This window comes from Elgaria multicarinata, chromosome 2 (genome assembly GCF_023053635.1).
Source record: "Elgaria multicarinata webbii isolate HBS135686 ecotype San Diego chromosome 2, rElgMul1.1.pri, whole genome shotgun sequence".
Classification (NCBI taxonomy): Eukaryota; Metazoa; Chordata; class Lepidosauria; order Squamata; family Anguidae; genus Elgaria; species Elgaria multicarinata.
In genome coordinates, this window is record NC_086172.1 from 160,633,634 (window position 1) to 160,659,516 (window position 25,883).

The 25,883-nt window shown below is 39.4% G+C and overlaps 1 protein-coding gene across 2 annotated transcripts in view; it reads left to right on the top strand.

Annotated features, from left to right (window-relative positions):
- The first annotated feature begins 2,124 nt into the window (after nucleotides 1-2,124).
- Nucleotides 2,125-25,883, top strand: part of VRK1 (VRK serine/threonine kinase 1) — a 32,128-nt gene continuing 8,369 nt past the window's right edge. The window contains exons 1-12 of one of the 2 annotated variants that reach the window (XM_063118022.1): nucleotides 2,125-2,224; nucleotides 4,380-4,541; nucleotides 6,105-6,160; nucleotides 8,646-8,715; nucleotides 9,493-9,580; nucleotides 11,223-11,331; nucleotides 11,471-11,563; nucleotides 14,016-14,148; nucleotides 15,738-15,858; nucleotides 17,216-17,274; nucleotides 18,548-18,726; nucleotides 25,660-25,780. In XM_063118022.1, the coding sequence (XP_062974092.1) occupies nucleotides 4,385-4,541; nucleotides 6,105-6,160; nucleotides 8,646-8,715; nucleotides 9,493-9,580; nucleotides 11,223-11,331; nucleotides 11,471-11,563; nucleotides 14,016-14,148; nucleotides 15,738-15,858; nucleotides 17,216-17,274; nucleotides 18,548-18,726; nucleotides 25,660-25,780 (1,186 nt within the window). In that variant the 5' untranslated portion in view covers nucleotides 2,125-2,224; nucleotides 4,380-4,384. The remainder of the gene's footprint in view (nucleotides 2,225-4,379; nucleotides 4,542-6,104; nucleotides 6,161-8,645; nucleotides 8,716-9,492; nucleotides 9,581-11,222; nucleotides 11,332-11,470; nucleotides 11,564-14,015; nucleotides 14,149-15,737; nucleotides 15,859-17,215; nucleotides 17,275-18,547; nucleotides 18,727-25,659; nucleotides 25,781-25,883) is intronic. The other variant, XM_063118021.1, reaches the window with a different exon arrangement.

The window sequence follows — 25,883 nt, forward strand, 5'->3', positions numbered from 1 at the left end:
CTGCTGAGGGTCCACTGTTGCCAACAGTAGCTGCCATGAGCCTCCTTTGATGAGTGCCAGGCAGCTGCCATTGTAACTGCCCTCATTGCTTCAGAGCACCCCTCCAGAAATCAACAGGAATAGTGGAAGGGATGCCTGCTGACATAGTGGGCACCAATATAAGGGGGATACCAGTACCTCATGCCAAGGATCCCTTCAAACCCAGGGTTGGCTTTGCCTTTTCCAAATGGGTGGGGTCAGCTCCCCCCCCCATTGTTTGACCAGAGCTCCTGAGAACATCCCTCTGCTTCCTAAATCCAACACCACCACACTTATGCATGCAGGCAATGCCGATTGCTATTTGGCAATTTATATCCCCATTCAGTCTTCACCATCCATTTCATCTGCTGCACGTGACGTCGTTTGGAATGGATTAACTATTTTCTGTACATTGTTTCGAATTGATTAGTGATTTAAAAAGAATTTTGGGAGGGAGATGCAGCTAAATTTTCTCATGGATATCAGTGGTGCAGGGCACGGGACTCCCTGAGTGTTGCAGCGTTGGCCAAAGCCACAGCATGAAATTGTCAGCCATTTTTTTATGAGTCAAACTTGATTTCGTAGCATGCACTACCAAGCAGCTGCTTTTAGCACTACTGCTGGGGGTTGTAACCACGTAAAATTGTCAGAGAAATGAGAGGATCAGTTAAGTGGTTGTTGATGTCACAAAGACAGTGACCTGGTTCGCACATTTATTACATTTATATCCCGCCTTTTTTCCTCCAAGGAACCCAAGGCGACGTACATAATCTTCCTCTCCATTTTATCTTCACAACAACAACCCTGTGAGGTAATAATAATAATATATTTATTTATTTATTACCTGCCTCTCCCTCTGGATCGAGACAGGGAACAACACCAAATAAAATATAATACATAAAATTAGTTAAAAGAGCATATAAAACCAATACAATATTAAAATAACCATCACACTATCTTAACATTCTTAGGTTTAAAATTCATCTGAGTAGGCCTGCTGGAAGACACTCAGTGGGATTCACCTTTGAGTAAACATGCTTAGAATTACACAGCACACATCTCATTGAAAGCAACAGGAATTAAAGTTCAGACTAACTTGTTCCATAGGTTTCAAATAGCAATGTTTGTTAATGAGATAATTAGGCTTACTGGTTGTATCATATCACCAGCATCCAGGTGAGACATTATAATAATCTTCAAATTTAGAAAGGGGAGAGGAGGGTTAAGAAGTAGCAGGTCATTAGCAGGAACATAGTTTATTTATTATTTATTTATTTAGAATATTTATATACTGCTCCCCATTGAAAAAAAATTCGGAGCGGTGTACAATGTAAAATGAAAATAAAAACAGAGTAAGAAAATAAAAACAGAATAAAGTTTAAGGATAAGTTTATTAAATACTCATGTAGCAAAAACTGAAGAATATAGATGAAGTGGACTTCAAGTTTAAGGCTGTAATCCTATTCAAATTTCCCAAGGAATAAGCCTCACTGAACAGACTTCTGAGTGGACATGTACAGGACTGCATTGCAAGCTTCAACTTAGAGAGCTAGTTAGAGGGCTTTTAAAATATGTATGTAGAAACACACATACATATTAAAAATATATCGTACATTAGTTGAAGTTTAATCGTGGGAAACACACACATATATACACAAACACACACACGCCTACATTTTTTATATGGTGTAAGCGAAGGAGAGCTTAGTTAATTCATTACTTAGGGGGAAAAAACGCTTTACACATACATATAGGTCCTATTCAGAAGACGCCTTAAACCACGGTGATTAAGATGTCTTCTGAATAGGGCCATATTTATTTATTTTACAAGATGCCCCCGCCTTTTTTCTTTATAAAATAAACCCAAGGCGGGAATCTGAGCTGCGCGCATTCGGACCGCCGCTGCGCGTAATTGCAGCTGCCGTCGCCGCCGCGGCCCCTTTGCTCCCTTCACTCGCGGTCACCGTTGGCAAGAGGAGGCGGAGCTCCGCGGCGTCCACTCAGAAGCCTTCCTCTCGCGCCGGCCCCGCCCCAACGGCTGTCGCACGCCCGAAACCGGAAGCTGCGTCTTTCCCCGCGCGGCAACTCCGAATGTCCCCCGCCCCGCTTCCGGTGTGGAGCGAGGGCTTGTCAGTGGCTGGCTGAGGGCGAACTGTCTTCCCGCCGTTTTCTCTGCTGGAGCCTCGTCGGCCGACGACTCCTCTAGGTACGGATCCAGCTCCACCCTCCTCAGCTCTTCTTACGGAGCGGCGGTGAGAGTCAGGCCGGTCGGAGGCCGCTTCCGCCCTACTAGGGCAGTGGCTGACGGGGAGCTGCTGTGTCCTCGCCTTCCCTTCACCCGTTTCTGCCGCTTTCGACCTGCGCCAGCCTTCTCTCAACTTGGTCCCCCCCCCCGAGGTGTTGGACTACAACTCCCAGCATCCCCTGCAGCCAGCCCTGTTGTAAGCCAGCACCGGGTTGGGTGAAAGGCGTCCCTGTTCTCCTCACGCGGGGGAGGGACGGGGGGGGGGGAACATTCCCTGACTTCTGAGGCTGTATGTAGGAGGTGGGGGAGCCGCATTTATTGCCTGAGCGGAGAGTGTCGAGTACAAGCAACTGGGGAGGGGGCCGCAGCTCAGTGCCTGAGGACCTGCGTGGCGCGCAGGAGGCCCCAAATTTAGTCCCTGGCTTCTCCAGGTTAGGCTAGGAAGGAATCCTGCCTGAAACCCTGAAGAGCCGTTGCTGCCAGTCAGTGTTGACAGGACTGGGCTGGATGGACTCACGGTCTGGCTCAGTATGAGGTGGCTTCCTCTGGACTGTTTGAGCTTCTTCGGTTCCAGCCTTTCATAACTGTGGAGGAAGGGTGACGGACACATTGCAAATAAATAAATAAATAAATAAAAATAATGGAAACTGCAACCTGCATCAGGTCCAACTGGCTTGACCAGTGGGGTGATAGGGGTTGCAATCTAACGGATGGAATGGCCTAAGTTGAGGGAGGCTGCCATAACTCTTTCTTGGGTGCTCTTCCTTTTGGCAAACTTATTTAAATAAAAGGGGGGTTCTCAAACAGTTTTTTCCCCTTTTGATGAGTGTGGTGTGTCTCATGTGCAGTTAGATGCCTTTGAAAAGTTCTAATATGCAGTGCTGCATATTTCCAACGTGCCTCCCCCAACCTGCCTCCCCCCAGGTTTTGTGGACTTAAACTCCCATCATGTATAGTACCGTGTGCATTGATGGCACTTTATAAAGAAATAAATAATCAGCCCCTGCCAGCATGGCCAATGGTCAAGAATCAGGGGAGTTGAACTTCAAAACATCTGGAGATTGGAGAAGGCTGGCGCATAAAGTTCCCAGTTCAAACCTAATGGTACTTGCCTGCTTGCTGAAATAAACAACAGTTTGTGGTGGATTAGAGCACCACCAAATGAGGAAGGACATCAGCTGTTGAGTCATTCTGTGTTCCCACACAGCAGAAATGTTGTATTCAAAATAAATTAGAGGCATGTTCATTTTAGGTCTAGGCAATGTGGATGGAAACATGTACTAGGACATCACTGCTTAGAAAGAATAACAGCAAAAGCAATGATGCAGGAAAGTCATTCATGCTCTAGTTTTGTTCAGGTTAGATGATTGTAATGCATATTTTCTGCCTCTGAACAGTGTTGTATGCTGGCGGGTGTTCCAAACCCCAAACTTCAGTGGAGCCAAATTGAAAGTGCTAGTCTTAGCCTGGTCTCAAAGGTTCTTAGGGCCTTAAAGGTTATTTTAGCCACTGTAACCTTCAGTATGAACCAGCCTTGACTCTCCATTCAACAACCAAGGCCCTACTGACAGCTGTTGTCTGAGGTATGGCAGGTAGGGACTTCTACCCTTTTTAGTTGCAGCTCCCCAAAGGGAAACGTCTTTCTTCCCCAAGGAAGTTGGCATGTTCTTGCACTATTGCTGCAGAATTCAGAATAGTGTAGTTGTGCCAATAGTACAGAGATCTACTGTTTTTTTTATCCATCTAGGAAAGTAAAATCTGCCTCGGCATTGGAGAAATTGTAGGGAATTTGTTTCTTAGAGGAAACATCTCTTGACCCTTCAGTTAGGAGGAGGAAATCTTTTCCCAAAGAAAATCTGCACTCAAAGCATTAAAAATCTGGAACAAGAATTTGCACAGTGCTTATTTTAGTACTTGTGGAGGCAGGATATGTTGAATAATGGGAAGTGGCAGTAGACAGCTTAAATAACTAAAAACAACTCTGAACAGTTGTGTTGAATAATGGGAAGTGTTAATGGGAACTCTGAACTGTTAAATAAAACTCTGAACAGTTTTATTTAACAGTTGTGGAATAAACCTAGCATCTTACTGGTGGTTTTGCTTTTGTTTGGTTTAGTGAATATGCCTAATGTAAAGAAGACAGCAGGAAAAAGAGGTCCTGCAAAGCGGAAGCTTGCAGAAGAATTCCCTCCAGGAGAAGTTTTTACTGACATATTAAAGAAAGATTGGAAGCTTGGTCCAGTTATAGGCAAAGGTGGTTTTGGCTGCCTGTATCTTGGTAAGATTGGTTTTAAAAGGTGTTAAATTTAGAGCTCTGTGTTTGTTCCGCTTGTGCTGGCACCATATCAAATTAAGGGAATGGAAGCAATAAAATAAACTGATTATTTTCACAATTTGGCTAGAGAGCAGCAGCATTTTTTCGTTCAAAATTCTCTTTTTACGAATCCAAATATGCACTTACCTCACAATTTGTTTAACCCTACAAAATTTCTGCTGCTAATCCTGATTTTATTCATCACCTTTATGCTGGGAAGTAGGGCTACTTCCAGTCTTTAATGCTGGAAACAGAATGATGGAATGGATGGACCCTGATCTGATTAAGCAAGGAAGTTCTTAAGTCCTTTGTTATGTGGAAGCTTGGACCTAGTCAGCTGCTGGCTGGATACTGCTTGTAAAAATACAAATTGCACTTTGACTAGTGATTTCCAAATTAATACCTGAAACATACGTTTCAAAAGTTGTCGTAATTCAGAACATACTCATTGCTGCCTTTCTGAGTTTTATTCTTCCCCTTTTTTACGTGAGCCTTTCTTAACCTGCAGTCCTCAGGGGATGATGGATTACAATTCCCATTACCTCGGATAGCAGCGATGATGGGAGTTGCAGACCAATATAATCTGGCTACCACAAGTTTGGAAAGGCTGATTTACACAATTAAAAAAAATCTGGTTCAGCCATTTTATTTCTAGAAACTTGGAATTGATGGCCATTCCGGGGTAGAGGATTGAGGAGTTTTGCCTCAAGGCTTCTTTCCTGCCATGCTGCTGTAGCCCAAGTTTATTATTTTCTGATCCCTACAATCTTTGCTATTTCTAAACTAGTGCTAAGGATCTCAGTCACAGGATTCCCTTTTGGAAACTGGCAGATCCATGAGCTTCAAAATAATTAGTTTTGTGATATATGGCATCTTAGTTTAAAAAGAAAATAGCATTTTGTTGTAAGAGCACTTCCACATGATAGCTTGCTTCTCCAGTGACCAGAGTGCTAATGCAAAGCATTTCCCAGGAAATACCTTATAGCTCATGTACTTTCTAGTCTCAAGATTTGGTGCAATGATGACTGCTTGGTGCGACTGTTACTGTGCTGTCTGTACTGAACTTTCTCTTTTCAGACTAGCAGTGTGAAAAGGAATGAGGATGGTCCCTTTCCAGCTTGCAAATGTCAGCCAAGCTAATGTCACCATCTCAGTCACTCATCAAAGCACCATGGCTTCTTGCTTCTTTATGGGGGCTCCCTGAGAGCCACAATTTAATATGTGCATTTAATATGTGCATGCAAAATTGTTATATTATTAGGTGCAGCAAAGACATGTTTATCGTACATGTGTATCATACAGGTATGTTCACATGGAGGCAGGATTGACCAAGGAACACATGTAATGTGTGAAGGAGCCAAGTAGTATTCCTATCTAGTCAAGCAGTATTCCTTCTTAGTGCAAAGGTACTCCCTCAAACATTCAAATTTTGGTTTTTTCCCATCAAGCTATTGGATATTTGTTTCTGTTTTATTTTGTAAAATTACTAACTGTATATTAAAAAGTAGTTCTCTCATATTTTAACAGCTGATGTTAATTCTTCAAAATCTGTCACAAATGATGCACCCTATGTTATAAAAGTGGTAAGTTTAATCTTTTTACTTTGAAACATTCTATATTACAACTAGAATTTGGTTGACTGTTTAGAACATCATGGGAAAACTAGAAAGACTGTTCTACTTGCCTGTTTGCAATAGTTTGTGGAATTCTATAGGGAGAAAATCGTCTGTCCTATAATTGCAAGTAGGTTAAAGTATGTTGAAAACGTTAACATCTTTTTAAATCTGCTCTGCTGTAAGCATTCTTATTTAAAATAACTAACATCATTGTCCTCTTGCTGCTTGGTTGTAGTCTCAAATTCTACTTTATGAGTCTCTGTGATAGTAACATGAGATGGGAACAGTTACTAATGCTGGAATGGATTGGAGCTGGAATACAGGCTTGAAACTTTTGGTACTGTTTTGATACCATTTCCCTATGGTATCAGGTGTAAAGCTATAATGCCTTTATTTGGCAACTAATTCTGACTATGAAGCACTTTACACAGTGGATGGGTGGTGGAGGACCAGGTCCATTGTCCTGTCCTTCATTCCTGTTTTCCAGCTGTACCACTCATCACCTTCCTCCTTGATAGGTTGCAGGGGGTAGATTCAGCTGGGACAGTACTTGAAGATGGAATTACCCTTGTAGCCTTCTGCACTATCTAATTTCATGTAAAGTACTGGCACTACTAAGATAAAAGCAGCAGGAAAGAGCCAACTGCCTTATACAAAGTGATAGTGTGTGCCAGAGGATACAGAGGACATTGAGGTGTGCTTCAATTTTCTATGCCCACCCCCCTCCTAGCTGCCTCTCAATTCCCCCTTCTCTGTTCCCACCATTCCTTGAGAGGGAGGGTTGAATGTGACAAATTATAAGGTGCGGTTTAGAGTAGCTACAAATATTATTGCTTGGTAGCAGTAGTGTCATGTAGATTTGCCTGTTTCTGGCTTCCTTTTATTTATAGGATTATAGATACTATGAATCGATTACGTTTACATTTGTAAAAATAGTCTATGCATCATGTCTTTGACTACTAAATGTTTTGAAAAGCATTAATGCATAGTTCATATTGGTGATATATGTGCGGTTTTAAAAGGATGTTGATATAAACATTTTATTTATATAGAACATCAGTGCCTTGCGGTCTACTTTAGTGTATAACCATAATGGAGATAAGTTGTGTTAATAAATGAATGCCTCTGACTACAGAATAGACGGCTTGTAAATGTTACTGTCTCTTAGAGGTAGGGACATATGACAGCAGATGTAGATATGTTGAAGTTCTTGTGTATGTTTGAGTTGACTGAGTAAGGATTGAGTTGCTTCAGTTAAATCTGGACAATATAATCTGTTTGCGAACTGGTATGTAGGACACATGTAGTGCATGGGCATAGTTTGCATTGTTTCAGAGACAAGAAAATAGCACTTAGAGAAGTGTCTTAACATGGGATAGTCCCCTGCAGTGTTCATGCTTGCCTAAAATTTGGCACCAGTTTCAACAAGAGATAGTGAGAAATAAACGCTGCACAAACCCTCATCATTCACATAATTCAGTCTTATGGTAGGCTGCAGTGTGCATAAATTTGATGAGGAACAAACTGAATCTTCGTATTGGAGCCGTTGTTTTAGTATAAACTGATTAGATAAAAGCTATCCTTTGAACACATGGAAGAGATAAAAACTGTCCTTTGTACACATGGAAGAGACCATATCTCTGTGGTAGAACCATGCTTTGCATGTGAAAGATCTTAAATTCAATCCCTAGCATTTTCAGCTAAAAGGATTAGGTAGCCTGTGATGGGAAAAACCTCTGCTAGAGATCCTGGAGAGCTGCTGCCAGTCAGAATAGACAATATTGGATTAGAAGGACAGATCATCTAAACTTGATAAGGCAGCTTCCTAAGTTCTCAAACATACTTGTAGATTTACTTCTGTAAGAGAGCAATCCTATGGTCCCTGGGTGAAGGGGGAGGGGAGGAGACTGGAGAGGCCAAGATATGATTCATTTTGAGCTTCTTTCCCTCCCGCTCTGAAGAGCCCTCACTAGATGGCCTAAAAAGCCCTCCTAGTGAAATCTGCAGGACCAGAGGGTGAGGAGGTGAAGATCGCCTTCGCCACTCCTTCCGCGGCCCTGCATTGGATAATTGGGTGCTTCGTACTAAGAGGCATATGCTCAGATAATAAAGCAAAAGTTTCTATATTGGTAATTCAGTGTGATAGTAAATACTGCAATATTACTAGAATGTCAGATGTTAGGCTTTCAGTCGCCATATTAAAGTGCAAACGCCATCCTATTGAAATTTATCAATGTTCCTGTTTTTTTAATTGTTTTTCTCCCATTACATATCAACCTTTGAGGAAATGGTTGAAAAGTGTAGTTTATTAAAGGGAAGATAATTTAAATGGTTGAAGTTCAAGTTTTATATACAGGACAGTGGAAGAAAGTTTTATTTTGTATTGTAGTATTTGCTAGGAGGACAGAAATAAGTTTGAAAAATTATATTTACTTTGAAATGATTTTTAAAGGAGCCCAGTGACAATGGACCACTCTTTACTGAATTAAATTTCTACACGCGAGCTGCTAAACCAGACCTAAGTAAGTAGTCTACTCTTGAGTTCTGATTCAATAAAACAGTATCTTTAATCCTCTTGCATGTCATAATATAGACCTTAAAGAGAGGTGTAGTAATATATTGTTATATGGTTCATGGGCAACTAGAACATAGAGGACTTTTAAATGATTTCTTTAAGGGCATTTTAATTATAACTGGATGTTTCTTTATAATGGTGCAGTGTTGGATATTTATTGAAGGTAATTGTTTATAAACAGGATCTACTGAACTGGAACACTTGCTCTTGTCCTTTTCATGCTAGAAGGTCACAGCCCATTGAGGCTGCAGCCACTAATTTGCAAGGGGGAAATGGAATTTTCATACTAAAAGGTGACTGTTTGAATGGGAAGAAAGTATAAGCAACTGTATTTAAATATTCTACTTGAATTTGTTAAAGAGACAAGATATTGGCTTTTATTTGCTTGTGCAAGATATTAAAATTGCTAAGAATATAGGCAGAAATATACACATGAAATGCATGGACAATAGCAATGGCACAATCCAGCCAAAGTAAGCACTTTTAAATCCTGTTAATTTCAACAGGAAAGACTTGCACATGGCTAATTTTACTGAGCCTTAAAAGTGCTTAATGTCATCTAAGTTGTGTGCTTAGCGCCTAAGTAGTAAATACTTGTTTTCTATTCACTGATATTAATCAGTTTTCTGACTTACCAATAATGACATTTTTTCTTAAATATGGCAATAATTGCTTTGCAGAAAACCATAACAGTGCATATTTGGAAACTGTTTTATGTTTTCAGTTAAGAAATGGATTTCTTCTCACAAACTGAAATACTTAGGTGTTCCAAAATACTGGGGTTCTGGCATGCATCAAAAGAATGGCAAAAGGTACAAACAGTATATTATTTTAGAGTGTTTAAGCTATCTCATAGTCACATTTTCCACCAATAGATGTTCCACAAGCCCTAACCTGGTTTCTTAAAATTAATCTTAGCAGATACCATTAAATGACACCTTTCGTCATTGTGTTGGCAAAAGTCTATTGTGAAAATGTGAGGGGATTTTATATTGCCACCTAAAAAATACCTATATGTAAAGTTAAATTTATGATAAAACCTTCAGTAAATGTTATTGATGGACTATTTGGAGATATGAACTAACACATGCATGCAGAGGTTATTGTTGGTTGAGTCTTAGGGATTTTAGTACTATTTGTTCCATCTCGTGTGGAGCTGTTTAAAAAGTAATAAATTTGTTAGTTTTTAACATTCTGTACGATTGTTTTTAGGGCCACACTGGCTGTGCTCAGACGTCACTTTAAGCTACTCACAGCTACTCAAAATAAGCTACTGTTATCCCCCACATGACCAGACAAATAAGCTACTGTGCATAGTTTATTAAGTTACTGTGCGTAATCTGAGTTATCTCCCTGTCCTGCTGCAGTCCTCCTGCCCCGCGATGATGCTGTTTCACCCATTGACAACGTTGCAGCAACCTCTTTTAACTTTCCACAATATCCTAATGAGAGGGGATAGGTTAATTCAGTGCTTCCAGCATCACCCCGACAAGGAATAGTGGCTCTAAAGCTCTTGGACGTATGCAGGATTGGGACCAAGCTTTATACATAGCCACCCCAGTCTGGAGGCACCCAATGCACCATCAAAACCTTGCACAATTAGACACGAAACCCCCGGGTGCATCCAAAATGGGATGGCGCAAATAAAACACTTGGGCGTTTGCAGGATTGGGACCAGATGTCATATACAGGATTGGGACAGATGTGATATACAGGCTCCCCCTAGCAGGGATGCACATGGGTCCCATTGAAGACCCTTCCTGCTGACAAAGCCGTGTGAATGAAAGCACCTTTCGAGGTGGTGGCTTTAACTTCATGGAAGTTTACAGGAGTGGGATAAAGTTTCATACACCATCCCCTGGCAGGGATGCACACAAGGCAAAATTGACAGCCCTGCACAGCTGCTGCCACCCGACCAAGATGGTGTTTGACACTTCAGGAGCGCACTGCCAAGGGCAGGGTTAGGGCATTGTCGGGCTGCAAATGCTATCAGTTGCTCCTTTTTAAATTTACCATACAGCAAGAGGTAGAATGGGAGAGGTTGCTAATGTTCCCAAAAATCTGGAAAAGGCATTGGCACATGCTTGCTGAATTGTGGCTTTATAACCTTGTTTGCTAGAACTGGACTTTTTGTGTGGGGCCATGTTATTTAAAAAACCACATGATCCTTCCAAACTACAGGTGAGACTCTGGTCTGCGTCCCACTGTCATCTGAAGTATGGTTGGTGAGTAACATGGGGCGCTGCGCAGACTCTGCAACACCCTCTACAAGGCCCATCTGCTCACTTCCCTGTTAATCTTTAGAAAGTTACTGAAGACCTTCTTATTCTGCTGGATGTTCAGTGTTTAAATTTGTGTATTTCTATTATATGTTGCTTTCAAGGCCTTTTTGCTACTTAGACATTTTAAAATAAATGGATAATACATTTTTTGGTCCCTTTGTTTTGAAATTAGCTATAGATTTATGGTGATGGACAGATTTGGGAAAGATCTTCAGAAGATTTTTGAAGAGAGAGGAAAACAGTTTACACGCAAAGCAGTATTACAATTGGGCTTGAGAATAGTAAGTTAAACATTTGCTTTTTTAAAATGCTGCTTAATATAATCTTGATTTTAAGGTTAGTCTGTAATGGGTCAAGCCCCCCTTCTGGGTGGGGTTGAGCATTTTTATGACATTGCCCTTTTTTGTATTTTTTTTTTAGCTTGATGTTTTAGAGTATGTTCATGAACATGAATATGTGCATGGAGACATCAAGGCCTCAAATCTTCTCCTGGGCTACAAAGCTCCACATCAGGTAACTTCCAGTCTTTTCTTTCTTCAGTGTTTAACCTATTGTTTTAAAGAAAATGGAGCTGCTGTGAACCTCAGCAGAAGTCTTGCCTTTATGAATGTGTACAGCATTAATATTTCTGCTTGACATTTATATCTAGTTAATGTTGTACATTTTTTATTCACTTTGCTGGCAGTTGATCAAATTGGCTATTCTGCCCTGAATAATATTCAGGAGAATGCTTGCGATACAAAACGAATTTCAAATAGCTATTTGGGGGTGGAAGTTTAAAATTATATAGTACACCGGTGAATTACGTTTGCCTGTCTGCTTTGTCAATTTTTTATTTCCTTTGTTTGAAGAATCCATCAAGCATAAGTGTTCTGTTACTTGGAAAACCTGATTTTTTTAACATGTTGATTATTTAAATCAATTGGTTTACAGAAATATCTGTAGCTGTCTAATTTTATTATTATTATTATTTTACATCTGTAGTGTTTGGCAAATGCACATATGAAGTCCATAATTTTCTCCTGTTCAAGTGCTTATCTTGGGGGTGAATAAGCAAATACTAGTACTTTTGAAGTAGCAAAACTAGCCTTGCAAATGAATTCACGAAATGTACTAGTCCACAAAAAGTTTTGCTGGTTTATTATGCACATGTATATGGACTCAATATACCTATAGAAGGAAAGGCAAGGTCACTCTGATCTTTGTCACTGGGCAGTTGTATCATTTAGCATCAAGAATACAAAACTTGAGCTTTTATGTCATCCAGTCTCACTGCAATGCCATGCAAAAGCCCCCTCTGTATTGAGCCAGCATAAGAATGGTGAAGGGTGCCAGAAGAGCCCCCCTCCTACTGTTTAACCCAAGGGTGGGCAGAAAGTAGATCTCCAGATATTTAGGACTTCAATTCCTAGAAGTCTGTCTGAGCATCGTAAATGCTCAGAAATGCTCAGTTGAAGTCCAAAACATCTGAAAATCTGCTTTCTGCACACTCCTAGTTTAACCCATCATACCAGCTACTGACATGGGTCAACTCACAGGAGGTTTTCTCTAGCAATACAGATGCTTCATAAGGCAATGTAGAACCAGGACGACATGGCACATTTTTGCTGGTCCCAAGCACTCCATTTTCCACATCTGGATTTGGGTCTGAAAGACTGAGGGAAAGTGTGGGTGCATGGATAGTAAGTTGTTAGTAAGCAAGCACAACTTGTGACATTTCACATCATTTCTGATCATGGAACATGGTTGTTAAGGCATTGGCTTTAGCTTCCTATTTCCCAGCTTTATGTAGCTTGAATCAACATGAGACACCCTAAACTCTAGCCTTAAACTGGCAGGTTTATTGATCATTGAATTTCCCTTGTTTTTGAAAAATAAATAATCATGACATTGTTAGCAATTCCACTCTCTCCCCAAAGTGTTTGGATCTGCTTTCCTGTGATCTGTACGGTATGTGGGATTTCATTTCATCTCAAGGTGCATACTTAACATTTTTTAAGGTGTATATCCAAACAATAAATACAGGGTTACATGGTTGCTAATTAGAACCAATCAAAAACTTAATAGTGCTACAATACTTTTATTATGATTAACACAAAATTAATCCAGAAGGCTTCTTTGTGCTGACTTGTAACAAACAAGGAGTTATTGGATGGAGATTATAATGAAATTTGTGGATTGCAAATGGAAGCTGCAATTCTATTCTGACTTTCTAGATGGTTCCATTAAATGAAATGTGTTCTTGGATTGGCGATTACAGGGATGTGGGTGGTGGGAGATTCAAGCAGCACTGGAAGGGAGCGGCTGCTTTTCCCAGCGTCAGCTGAGTGACTTTGTGCGTTCCATACTGACTGCACCTCCCAGTGCCAGCCAAGTTCCTTTCTCCATATTGAGAGGCATGGTCCTCTGTGGCTTGCAAGGCATGGAGAAAGACAAAACTGGTGGGGTGCGGGTTAATGACGTGGATGGTTGTGGCTACCAGTGCTTCAGTGCCTGACCCACTAATGTCATCCAACCCACAGAGGGTTCATTGCAGGGCAATTTGGCTCAAAACGTGTTCTTCACTCCTGCTTGAAGAATCAAATACTTTAAACATATATCTACTAGCTATTTTTTCTTTTTTACTCAAGAGTAAGTGCAGGAGACCTTGTATTCGATTGGTCCATACAGAAATATAGTGTGCAAGCAGACTTTGTTTCATCTTTTAAGAAAAGCAAGTATCTTAACTTGAGTGTAATGTTACACCTAATAATGTGATGTGTTGCTCTTGTACTTTGGCTATGTGGAATGATTAGTCTATAGGTACTAGAATGATCTTTTAGGTTATGTTTGAGGACTGATCATTGCTGAAAATAATGATCCAATGAGAACTCTTTAAATATTATAAAGATGAAAAATGTTATCTTAATATAGTCATTTTAATTCTTGGATGAAGCTGGTTTTGATGCATTTAAAATCTTAATAGGTGTACCTGGTGGATTATGGCCTTGCATATCGATACTCCCCAGAAGGAAATCACAAGGATTACAAAGAAAATCCAAAACGGTGTCATGATGGAACCCTTGAATTTACTAGTATTGATGCACACAAGGGGGTGGGTAAGTAATTTTCTTTTTCTGCTTGTGCATTGTTCTTTGCATTTAGTCACGATGACCATGTTGAAATACTGATCTAAAGTTGCCTGCTTACATCCCCAAATCCCAAAATAATTAGCAGGATAATTTTAATAAGCGTCGCGAATTGGATTGTATTATTGTTGTGGAATGATACTACTGAAAGTATCTGTAAGAGGGTTGTGATATAGCTGAATACTTAGCAATTCTGTGAACCTAATTTGCATATTAAAATATGGATTTGGATTCTCTTGCTTGGTCAGTTAAAAAAAGTCAAATATTAGCATTTCTCCTTATCTTGTCAAACATACAAAACAGATACTTTAACCTTGTAAAACTTGGCCAGTTCCCAAGGGATGGATGGATATGTGTACTGATATGAGACCTCTTCAGAGAACGTTGCCTTATACTGAATCAAAACATTGGTCCATCTAGCTTGGTATTGGCTGCATGGTTTCAGATAGGAGTCTTTCCCAGCCCTGTCTACAGATGCTGAAGATTGAACCCCTGACCTTCTACATGCACAGCATCTGCTCAACTACTAAGCTAGATTTCCCACATCTTCCCCTGCCATTCACATATCTCGAGTGTTACTGTTCCTTTTTCTCTGTAGCATTCCCTAGCACAGAAGAGGGAATCTTAAAACAAAACAAAGAACTTCACACCACCTTGTCTCTTCACCTTCAGGTGGGAACTTCTACAGAGAAAAAGAAACACTCTGTCTGCATGTGTATTTCCCTTCTACACATGCATGGACAAGGGCACATCTGTTACCTTCCAGGATAAGAGACATTTTTAAAGTGCAATCCCAGCTTTTGGCCTAATTCTGATAGTGTAATGCTGTACTCACTTCAGTAACTATGAGTCTAATGGTAAAAAAAAATTGGGCATCACATCAAGAAGTGTGGTGTGGTGCACTGTGCCTCAAAGTAGGTGTAATTGTGACTGTCTTCTAAGTTTTCTAGGGCCAGGGTCTGGATAATGTCTTCTGTTAGTTGAAAAGAAGCTTCTTCTCTTGTCATGCTTCTGAGGAAAGTCTCAAAAGCAATTTGTGATATGGCATGGGACTTGAAGAAAAGTCAAAACCCTTGGGTTGCCCATAAAGTAGTTATTTGGATCCTAGCCATAGTCAGGTCTGACCCCACTTAGAAACCTTATTCATTACACGCGTCTTCTCCTTGTACCACTTAATCTTCAACCAGGCATAATAGTAGCCTGGGACTTCCCATTTCACTGATGACAGTTATGATCCACACATAGGAGACCTTGGAGTGAAAGCATTTATAGGCTTAGGACCAATAATGCCTTGCTCATCCCTCACTGAAGTTCCATGCCAAAGAAGGAGAGCCTGCCCATCAGCTTTGAAATACAGTGTGGTGGTATTATTATTATTACCTTTATTTGTATCCCGCCTTTTGCCCAATGCTGGGCCTCAAGGCGGCTTTACAAAATTAAAACATATACAAGTAAAAGCTATAAGTAAAATATACAAAGGTATTAGATCTTTAAGCATACATTTTATAGCTGTCAAACTTGAACTTTATTGTAAATTTAATACTTTGATTTGTTTGTAGCTCCTTCAAGGCGTGGTGACTTGGAAATTTTGGGTTATTGTATGATATGTTGGCTTAGTGGCAAACTGCCTTGGGAAGACAACCTGAAAGACCCCAGTTATGTCAAAGACTCCAAAATTAGGTAAATGGCTATTTTAATTAAAAATAAATAATTTTAAAAATGAAAACGAACTTGGTATATTAAAAAAAAACCCTCAATGGCCTCCTCCTGTGAATCCAAAAATATTGGTCAGATGTATGATTGGGATGTGACAAGCCCAGCAGAAGTGAGTTTATCCTCAGGGGTCCTTCTCCGTGAGCCCCTGCCAAAGGAAGTGAGGCAGGTGGCTACCAGGAGGAGGGCCTTCTCTGCTGTGGCACCCTGGCTGTGGAATGAGCTCCCTAAGGAGGTTCGCTTATGCTTTTAGACGACAGGTGAAGACCTTCTTATTCTCCCAGCATTTTAACAGTCTATAAATAAATTTTAACTTGGTGTTTTAAATTTGTAATTTTGCATTGCTGCTGTTTTTATCTGGTTGAGCTTTTATATTGTATTTTATATTATGGTTTATACTGTTGTTTTATACTTTGAATGGTTTTAATTTTTGTGAACCGCCCAGAGAGCTCCGCCTATTGGGTGGTATAGAAATGTAATAAATAAATAAATAAATAAATAAATAATTGTATTTTCTAAGGCTTGCTTCATTGGATTAATAAAAACTAAAGCATGCTGTTAGATATTACTCTATCACACTCCCAAAGTGTTACAAGAAGGGATGAATATTCCTAATTTTGCAGAGAAGAAAACTGGTGAACAAGTTGGACATACAACAAAGAGTGTAAATGTTGAACAAGTTGCCCACCCATTTTCTTCAGTTGCATCAGTTTACAACAGAATCCTAACATGACCAGAACGATCATAGTTTGTCAGCTTTATGCTCAGATACCTTGTTGGGTGAGCTGAGCTAGTACTAAGCCACCATCGACACTGTGTTCCTCTGATTGTTCATAACATCTGAACATGGTCCTACCTTTCTTAAACTACTGTGCAACCACACCCACACATGCACCACAGAGCCCTATGTTTTTATAATCTTATTTTATCTGTCATTACTGTTTGAAAGTTCTTGTTCCACTTTCCCAGTGCAAGTTAGTCCAGTTAAAGGTATTGACTTTCCTATTTGATAAATGTATATGGTTTTCTGGGAATTTCATGATATAGTAACACATCCATCAAAAATATTATAATACAATAATATTTCCATTCATCCAAGGTTTTGGTTGTCTGAATATTTTGAGCCCATATTACTAAATGAGATTGTACTATAGTAGGGTATGAAAGATTTTATTCAGTATTGAAGTATAATTTTAAAATTTAACGGGTTGGCCTCATTTTTGCTCTCATCACTGTGTATATACCCTTGAAAGGGATCAAAATCCAACAAAAGAACTAGGTGTTGATCTGTTAAATATAACTTACTGCTTTCTTTTTCTGTCAGGTATACTGATAATATTGCAGAATTGATGTGCAAGTGTTTCACTGAAAAAGATAAGCCAGGTAGGAAGATTCAAGTTAAATATTAACGCATAATATATATTTTTCTGATTTATTTATTTATTTTAAAGGAGAACAATATAGAAAGATGTAAATATTGAGAGGTTTTGTTTAAACAAAACTAACTACTGCCTAGTTTTGGAGGATTTGATCCAAAGAGGTCCTGGCATGCATTTTTCAAGCAGAGTTAAAATGGTCCTTGAATAACTTGCCTAATATTTGTGATGATATCCAGTATTGCACAACCAGACCTCCTTTTATGCAACATGACTTCCCCTGCTGCTGTCCCTTTATGCTGCCCAAGTCTGTTCCACAGAGTCCCCTAACCTTCTAGAGAAGATTTTTGGGGACAGGTGGGTGGATGTAGAGGAGAGGGAGAACCCATTCTGCCGGTGGTGTTGGTTATCCTAGCTGGTGGACTGTGTTGGGTTTCACCTGGTGTATTTGCATTGTTTTCTACCGCTCAAAATGCAGCACAGTTTGGGTTCTCATAAAATTGCGGGGGTGGGGGTGGGATGAAGAAAATTGGCTTGCAAGGAAATCTCTTTTCTTTTTAACGCATAGGGCAAAATCCACAGCCATTAAAATCAGTTAGAGTTCTAGCGTTGACTTCAATGGTATCTAAATTATATCCAGATTCTCCAGTCATAGTAGACTTTGGAACATATATGACTTCCATATTATAGGTATCAATTGCTTGAGAGATTCGTAATGTGTATATTTATATTGAATATTCATAATGTATGAATATTTTATTTCTAAAATATTTAAAAAACACAGCATAAGTTCTAAGAAATGTGGACATTTCTGAATGAACTGAGCCGAGAAACTCTATGTGCTGGCTTATGTCTCTACTACCTGGGTTGGTTCCAGTCAAGTAGGGGGTGGGTAGAAGATGACTTTCTGGCTGTTTCTCCTCTCAGGCTTTAGCTAGACCTAAGGTTTATCCCAGAATTGTCCCAGGGTCGACCCTGCCTGCTCCCAGGATCCCCTGTGTGTCATTTACATGAACAGAGATGACCCAGGGACGATCCCGGGATAAACCTTAGGTCTAGCTAAGGCCTCAGCAGTCATCTTCCAGAAGGAGGCCAAATATCTGAAACCTTTAAGCCTTTTAAGGAAGATTGGTTTACAATACTTTTTATTAATGAAATGTTGATGTTTTCTTTCTGGGCAACCAATGTGAATGTGTGGTAATATCAATGTGAGTTTTGTAGCTGTTTCTAGATGTATTATAGTTTGAGGTAGAGCTCAGACTTTTAATGGTTTTCTTCAGGTGAAATAGCCAGGTATATGGAAACAGTGATGGCTTTGACCTACACTGCAAAACCACCATACCAGGAATTACGAGAAATACTTCTTCGAGGTCTCAAGGAAATTGGTCAGAAGGATGATGGTATATTGGACTTTGAAATTTCAGAGAATGGAGATGTTCCAGAAAAGCCTGCACTTAAGGTCTTTATTTCTTAATACAGATCAGTATTTAATACCTCTTGTTTTTAGCTGCAAGGAGAGTGAATGCTGTTAGAAATGGATGTCATGTAGGTGAAATCAAGATTGGAAAGAGAAAGAGAATAAATGTACGCTTGAGACTTGGCCATATTTCATGGCAAAAGGCTTGCTCAATCTTATTGTCACTGGCCTGAATCCAAAGAACTACTTCAGGCATGTCCAAGAGCTTGCACACACCCCATGGGAGTCTTTTTTTCTTTAATGGGGACCTCTCTGCCATATTACAAACTGCTTTGAAGCACCACTCTGCTCAGCATAGGGGTCTGAAGTGAAAGAAATATATGCCAAAAGTCCCCTTGGACAGAAGAAAAAGCTAGGTACACGGGCTTTGGATCCTGGGCAGTATCTCCTCTGAAAGTTTTCTTTTTAAGAATGGAGCTGTTTGTACATAATGACAACCCATCGGTTTAAAAACTGATGGGCACGCTCTTCCACTTTACTGTATAACCCAAGAGTGGCTCTTTCAGGGGTTGTGCAGTGTGACATGTGAACCCAGATTGCTGTGATGTCAAGGGGCCAAACAACCCGGAGGTTAACCCAACAACAAACCATGAGTACTGGTGCATCATGTGTATATTTATTTATTTTTATGTTTTTTGTGAACCGTTCCGAGAGCTTCAGCTATTGGGCGGTATAAAAATGTGACAAATAAATAAATACAATATAAATGATTTTAATGCCTGTAGTTCAAAATGAATTTTCATCTACAAGTGTATGAGAGAGATCGTATATATGAGTGAAAGATGCTAGTACCTAGGCCACTTTTGTGCAAAAACACACTTTGCTGTATTCGTTTTCCAAAGACAGGGAGACATACATAGAAAATCTTTTTTTACCTAGATGTGGTTAAATGGTATTGCTTATGATTCAAGTATAAGATTTATTTGAAGGCTGAAATGACAAAAATATTGCTTTGAACATACAGCAAGTAATTCCATGATAATAGTTCCGGGGTTAAAAGTATTGTACAGTGAAGTTTTGTCAATAGGCAGCCTGGTCCACAATGTTGACTAGCACACTTGAAGTAATAAGCTGATACGTTGACTGGTGTAGCCTGTATGTAAAAAAGAAGAAGAAGAAAAAGGTCCTTCTTACTTTCTCAGATAAACTATGATTTTAAAAAAATGTTGAAAGTTACTTGAAGTAAAATGGAGACAATTAAGAGGAAATAACAGTGTGTTTGTGATATTGAACTGTTGCAAGATCCTTTCATTAGATCTTATCAGTTTCCTATAGAGTTTCAAAATTTTGTTAGTCACCTGGTGTATACTGGCAGCCATAGAAAGGTGGGACTTAGATCTACTTTAATAAATATCTGGGGCCTGTGACTTTGTGTCTCTTCTATTGTAAACTGATGGTGATTGTTCTTGTATGGATCAGGCTTTATTTTCCATATGTCTACACCTAATAAGAATTAATTTTAGCTGGTGACTTTTCCTGCCTGTTGATTTTCTTTTGGTTTTAATGATTTAGGTTGTTAGCCAATGTTTACTTTGTTAAAGCTATGCATTTCACTGATAATTTGTCTTGCTTCTGAGTAAATATTGTTGGGACCAGGGTGTTTCCTCTAAATGCCTTAAAATACAGGTGGTGATCATACATTTTCCCCCCTTGACTAATTGGAGAAATTGGATCATGGAAAATAATCTTCCTTGAATCAAGAGATATGCATAGTCTTAAACAATGTTCTAAGCCCTGAGCATCTTTCAAAAAGAAATGCTCTGATTTACAATCCTGTTAAAAACCCACACTTTAGTTAATTGAACCAATTAATCTATTAATGCATTCAGCCCTACCCTCTCTAGAATTTTTCAGTTGGTTTATCTTGGCATTTAACTTGGTGGGAATCCTGAATCTAATCAGCGTTCACTTGTTTGCTATGATAAACTTACCCAAGAAAAAAATACACACACAGTGGAGTTGAAATCATTTGTGGTTTAGTGTTTAGGTTGCTAGTCTAGGACATAGAGGACCTGGGTTTAAATCTCCAGTTGACCATTAACTTCACTGGGTACCCTTGAACCAGTTGCTGTATTTCAGCCTAATCTACCTCACAAGAGATTGGGAGGATGAAATTGTTGTGCAGGTTAAAACCATTTATGCTGCTTTAAGCTGGTTAGAGGAAAGAGAGGATATAAATGCAATAAATAAAAATTTCCTTTCTACCCTTTCTAAGGATTAATGCTCTTTGCTTCATAGCAGCTCTGAGTAATAAATTAATATTTTTACCCAGTCCAATTTTAAAATGACTGGCTGTTATTTTAATGTATTAGTTTTATATGTTTTAATCGGTTTTATATATTTTATAGTATTTTTATATTTGATGTTGTTCCCCGCCTCAATCCAAAGGGAGAGGCGGGTAATAAATAAATAAAAATTAAATATTATTATTATTATAATTATAATGATAATATCTCCTGAAGAAGGTGTGAATTTATTTATTTTAGGGGTTTATTTCCATCCAGCATCAAGTTCCCAGGGTGGCTTGCAAAAAGTTAAAATGATAATAAAACAAAGGAAACCCCCATTGCCTAAAAGAATGATATAAAAGGAAAGGAACTGAATGCAAATTAGTATATAATTTGCTGAACTTTTTTTTTTTTTTTTTTTTTTTTAAGAAAATAGGGTTTTATCTGAAGATAGGTAGGCACCAGGCAAGCTTCCTTGGGGAGAGCATTGCACAGTCAGGGTACCACCACCAAGTAGGTCCTCCCCGTAACCAGTTGCTGCACCTCAGAAAATGAGAACACCTGAAGAACAGACTCTATAGTGTACAGGCAGGCACATTAGAGACAAACAGTCCTTCTAGTATCCCAGCTCCAAGCTGTGAAAAGCTTTAAAGATCAAAATCAGCATTTTGAATTGAGCCTGGCAACAAACTGGAAGCTGGTGCAGTTTGCAGAGCACATATATAAGGTCCAGTTTCAATTAACAGTCTCACAACTGTTGCAACTTCCAAATCGTTTTCAAAGACAGATCCACATATAACATGTTACAGTGGTCTAATCTGGCGTTTACCGCATTATGGATCACAGCAGTCAGGTTGGGCTTCCCCGCGGATGCACCATTCCACAAAAGAAGCCTGCAACTCCAGTAACAAATATTGGACCATGGGGCACCCCAGGCTGTGTCCCTTTGGTGGAGTGCAACCCATCCAGCAGTCCAATACCGGGTGAACACCAAGCCAGGCACATGAACTACTCACCATCAGGGCCCCTGTTTTATCTGGATTTACCTTAATTTTTTGGCCCTCATCTAGACCATTAGTGCACCCAACCACAGGTTTAACACCATCACTGCCTCATCTGAAGTGCATGAAAAAGAGTAGTCTCTCCAAATTGATGACACTTCACTCCACGGTTTCATGTAGATGCTAAAAAGCCTGGGGGATATTACAAGAACCTGTGAGCCCCATAGAATTCTGTAGAAATGAATTCGTTCCGGGAAAAACTTGTCATTACAGTATCTGTTTCAGCAGGATCACATTTTATCTATAGTTGATGCTTCCTTTCAGAAGAGACAAACTTATAAGCGGTGGGGGAAGAAAAGATTGATAACCATAACAGTACTGTTTTAAAAATAAGCAAGGACCGTCTAATACTTGTAGGAGGAGAACTACTGAAATAGCTAGTGTGCCGTAATGTTTATACTGTGACAAGATTCGAAAATCTTGTTGAAAAATGATCAGATCTCGTAAAAACTTAGCTCTGCCCTGGGGACTTGCATACTCATCCTCTGGCTTTACACTCTCTTTCCCCCTCCTCTCCTACACAACTTTTTCTTTCCTTCCCCTCCCATTTCAGAGCTCACCGTGGTGCAACATTATTTATGTACCAGCATTTTTTGCTAACCATAATTGCTCCTAAATCTGGGTTTGGAATCATGGTTAGAGCCGAAGAGGGGGAGGAGTGTGTGAACTTATGGGCATTTCCAATTTGATATTGGGTAGGAGGTTAGACAATCTTACATATTTATTGGTCCTCAGAGAACTTTCAGATGACCAATTTTCTGTTCCTAAAAATAAATTCCCATGGTTTTCCTGTATAAACAGCTCATGTTCGTTATTTTGTAATTTGTATAAGGCTGCAGTCCTACACACACTTACTTGGGAGTAGGCTCCATTGATTGTGTACTTTTGAGTAAAAATGATTTCACAATAAGTTTATAAACTTAACTTTAAATTGTTGACCAGGATTGTTGAACTTTAATCTGGATTGAGTTGGTGTATATATGGCATATCAGAATGGCAAGTATTGTGAAATAGCAGCAACAGCTGCTGCCCACCTTAATTGAAATTCTCTCACACTAGGAGATCTGCGTCTTTTCTACTATAAATTTTAACTGATGCTAGTTCTGAGATTTATTAATGAGACATTGTTCCCAACTTGGCTTGAATCTAATTCGCTTTCATATGTAATGGATGATGTTACTCTAATATTTGCATGGGTTCAGTTGGCTCCTGTCGAAAGAGGAGTTATCCTCATTGCATTGCAGTGAAAGCATCCATTATTGCTGCTGTAAACTACTCAAGCCATGGGACATGTCTTATGTTCAGTGATGAGCCCATTGATGGCACTTGATAACTGCTAGGAAATATTTGGAGTGAAATAAATATGAATTAGTGATTCATAGTTTGCCTTGCACTCTGCATCAGACATGGGTGTTGTCTCTGTCAGGGAATGATGCCTGACTTCTCTTGCCATGTAACTCACCTGCATCAAGATTAAGAACACTTTTTATTGAATAAGCTTGGAAACAAGATAAATGTCCTTTTGCTTTCTGTGTGGAAAGTATTTGATATTTGCTTTTGCAATGAGCCTTTTAAAAACCTCTTTGGTTCAACCAGGAGGAATGCATTTATATCCTGTATATAACAGTAATACAGTGGTGAAATATTCCTCCTTAATTTTGGTCAGAATGAACAAAAGTGTCCGTGTTTATTCCTGCCTAATGCATCACAAATCTGCTGACATGCTAACCTTGGAGTCTTGGTTGGCGTTAATCAGGCCTGTGCACCGGCAGGAAAGATGTACCTAATGCACTCCATCAGTGCAGTTTGCATATGGAAGTTCTCACAGGGGAGCTGCCCTGTGCCAGCTGAGGGTTACCTGCCCACTGCAGTTATTGTATGTAATTATCGAACCAATCTGTTCAGCCCAGCAGGGTTTAGATGGTAATCATGAAGCAACACTTTGGAAAGATGTAATGCACTCTCCCCTTCTATCGTCAGCTATGTGAGGTTGTAACCACTTCAGCAGCTATTTCAGTAAAGCTACACGTTTGTCAAACTTACCAAAAAAAGCAAGCTAAACTTTAGCAGTTATTTTTATGCTTATGGACTGAGATGTGTTTGTGTCTGGCAAAACGTACTGGCTTGTCAACATTCATTGCAAAAAGGGGGGAGAGCACACACACTTCAAGTTTATTTTAAAATATTTTGTCTGCTCTGTGGTTTTTAGAATTATGTATAACCTGATGAAACTTTGGTTGAGAAGCAGTTCTTGCTGTGGGGAGGCGGGGGAGAATAATGGGCTGTTGTGTTCTAGCTGTGCAAGATCAGCCTATTTGAGTAAGATTATAGAAACAGAATTTCCTTCAATTGGACCATCTAAAATAAAAATGAATCCCAGTAACAATCAGTACTTGATTAATTTATCTTTCTTTCTGATTGGAATTGGACTTTTGAATTGTGTCTGCCTTTTTAATCTTTGGATACTTTATGTGTATTCTTTAAATTTCAGTAATTTAGTTTGTGACAACTGGGTCCTTGGTAAATCTGGAATATATTAGCAAAGGTGGGAGAGAGGCTGACACAGACAGGGCAGCAGTATGAGAGGCAACATTCAGGGCTCAGATGCAGTGGCTTCCTTAAATTCCGATTCTTCAGCTGGTATTAAAGTTCCATTCTATTTCTGCATTAATTTGCAATTTAAGCCCACCCGTTCCCCCAATGTGCATTTTTTTCTCAAAATGCAAACTTGCAACGTATTTCGATATGCTTAAATTGGACAGTATCCAACAGGGCGCTGCTCCAACTCTGCTGGTTCCTTTGTTCTTGTTCTCCCACTTGTGCAATGGGGCTTTCACACTTCTTAAAATAACCCCAGAAAACCAACGCTGACCCTGCCCCATTGCAGAAATGAGCACATCTGCTCAATTCAGGCTATTTTTAGAAGCTTGAAAGGCCCTGTTGTGTGAGCGGTTGCTCCCTTGAGTGCATACACATAATAGGATGGTACCCCACTGTCTGGAACTGCGTTGCAACATTCAGATAAGTGTGAAATCTGTTGGATAGCTAAATTCCAATATGGCCATTAGTTCAAGAATGCAGGTCAGTTAATTTCATATAGGAATTTGCAAATATCAAATTCCTCACAAATCCCTAGCTGATACTGCCTATATATTATAAATAAATATATCTGAAATTGTAAAGACTACAAATTAAAAATGAAATGTATAATAAAATCTGAGCTACTCAGACAACCCAGAAACTCATGTTGTATTTCATGCTTGGAGAACGTTCTTGTCTTTGAACACAACTCACATGCACTTTAATGATTATGCATTTGGTTAATTGTATCTTATGATTGTAAACTACAGTCTTGTTCCTGAGCAAATCTCATATTTTAAAATGGGTTTGCATATGAACCTGATAAAAAAAAATCAAAATAAGAGATTGAGATTCATGGTATGTTAATTACTTTAAAATGGTGGAGGGGGTTCTGTTGGAGGATTTTTAAGCTGGTTACTCACGGAAGGCAAATGTCGGGGATTTTGATAGAGAAACATACTATACTGCATTATTTTGTGATTTAACTTGCCTACATGCGCTTTTCCGCTCTGTATAAAACTTGGCTTTTGTTTGGGGGGGGATAGACGAAAAGGAAATTAGTTGCTGCGGTTGCTGCATCAGGGGCAGCCACTTCTGATGAAGATGATGCTGAAACAGCTATAGATGATGTGAAGACTATCAAAAAAAGGAAACGTGCATCACCTAGTAAGTCAAATGTTCCTATTAGTATTTGTCATAGATATATCATTTTGGTTTTTTAAAAATCTAAGTTTTGCAATAAACATGACCATTTTTGTTAGGTAACTTG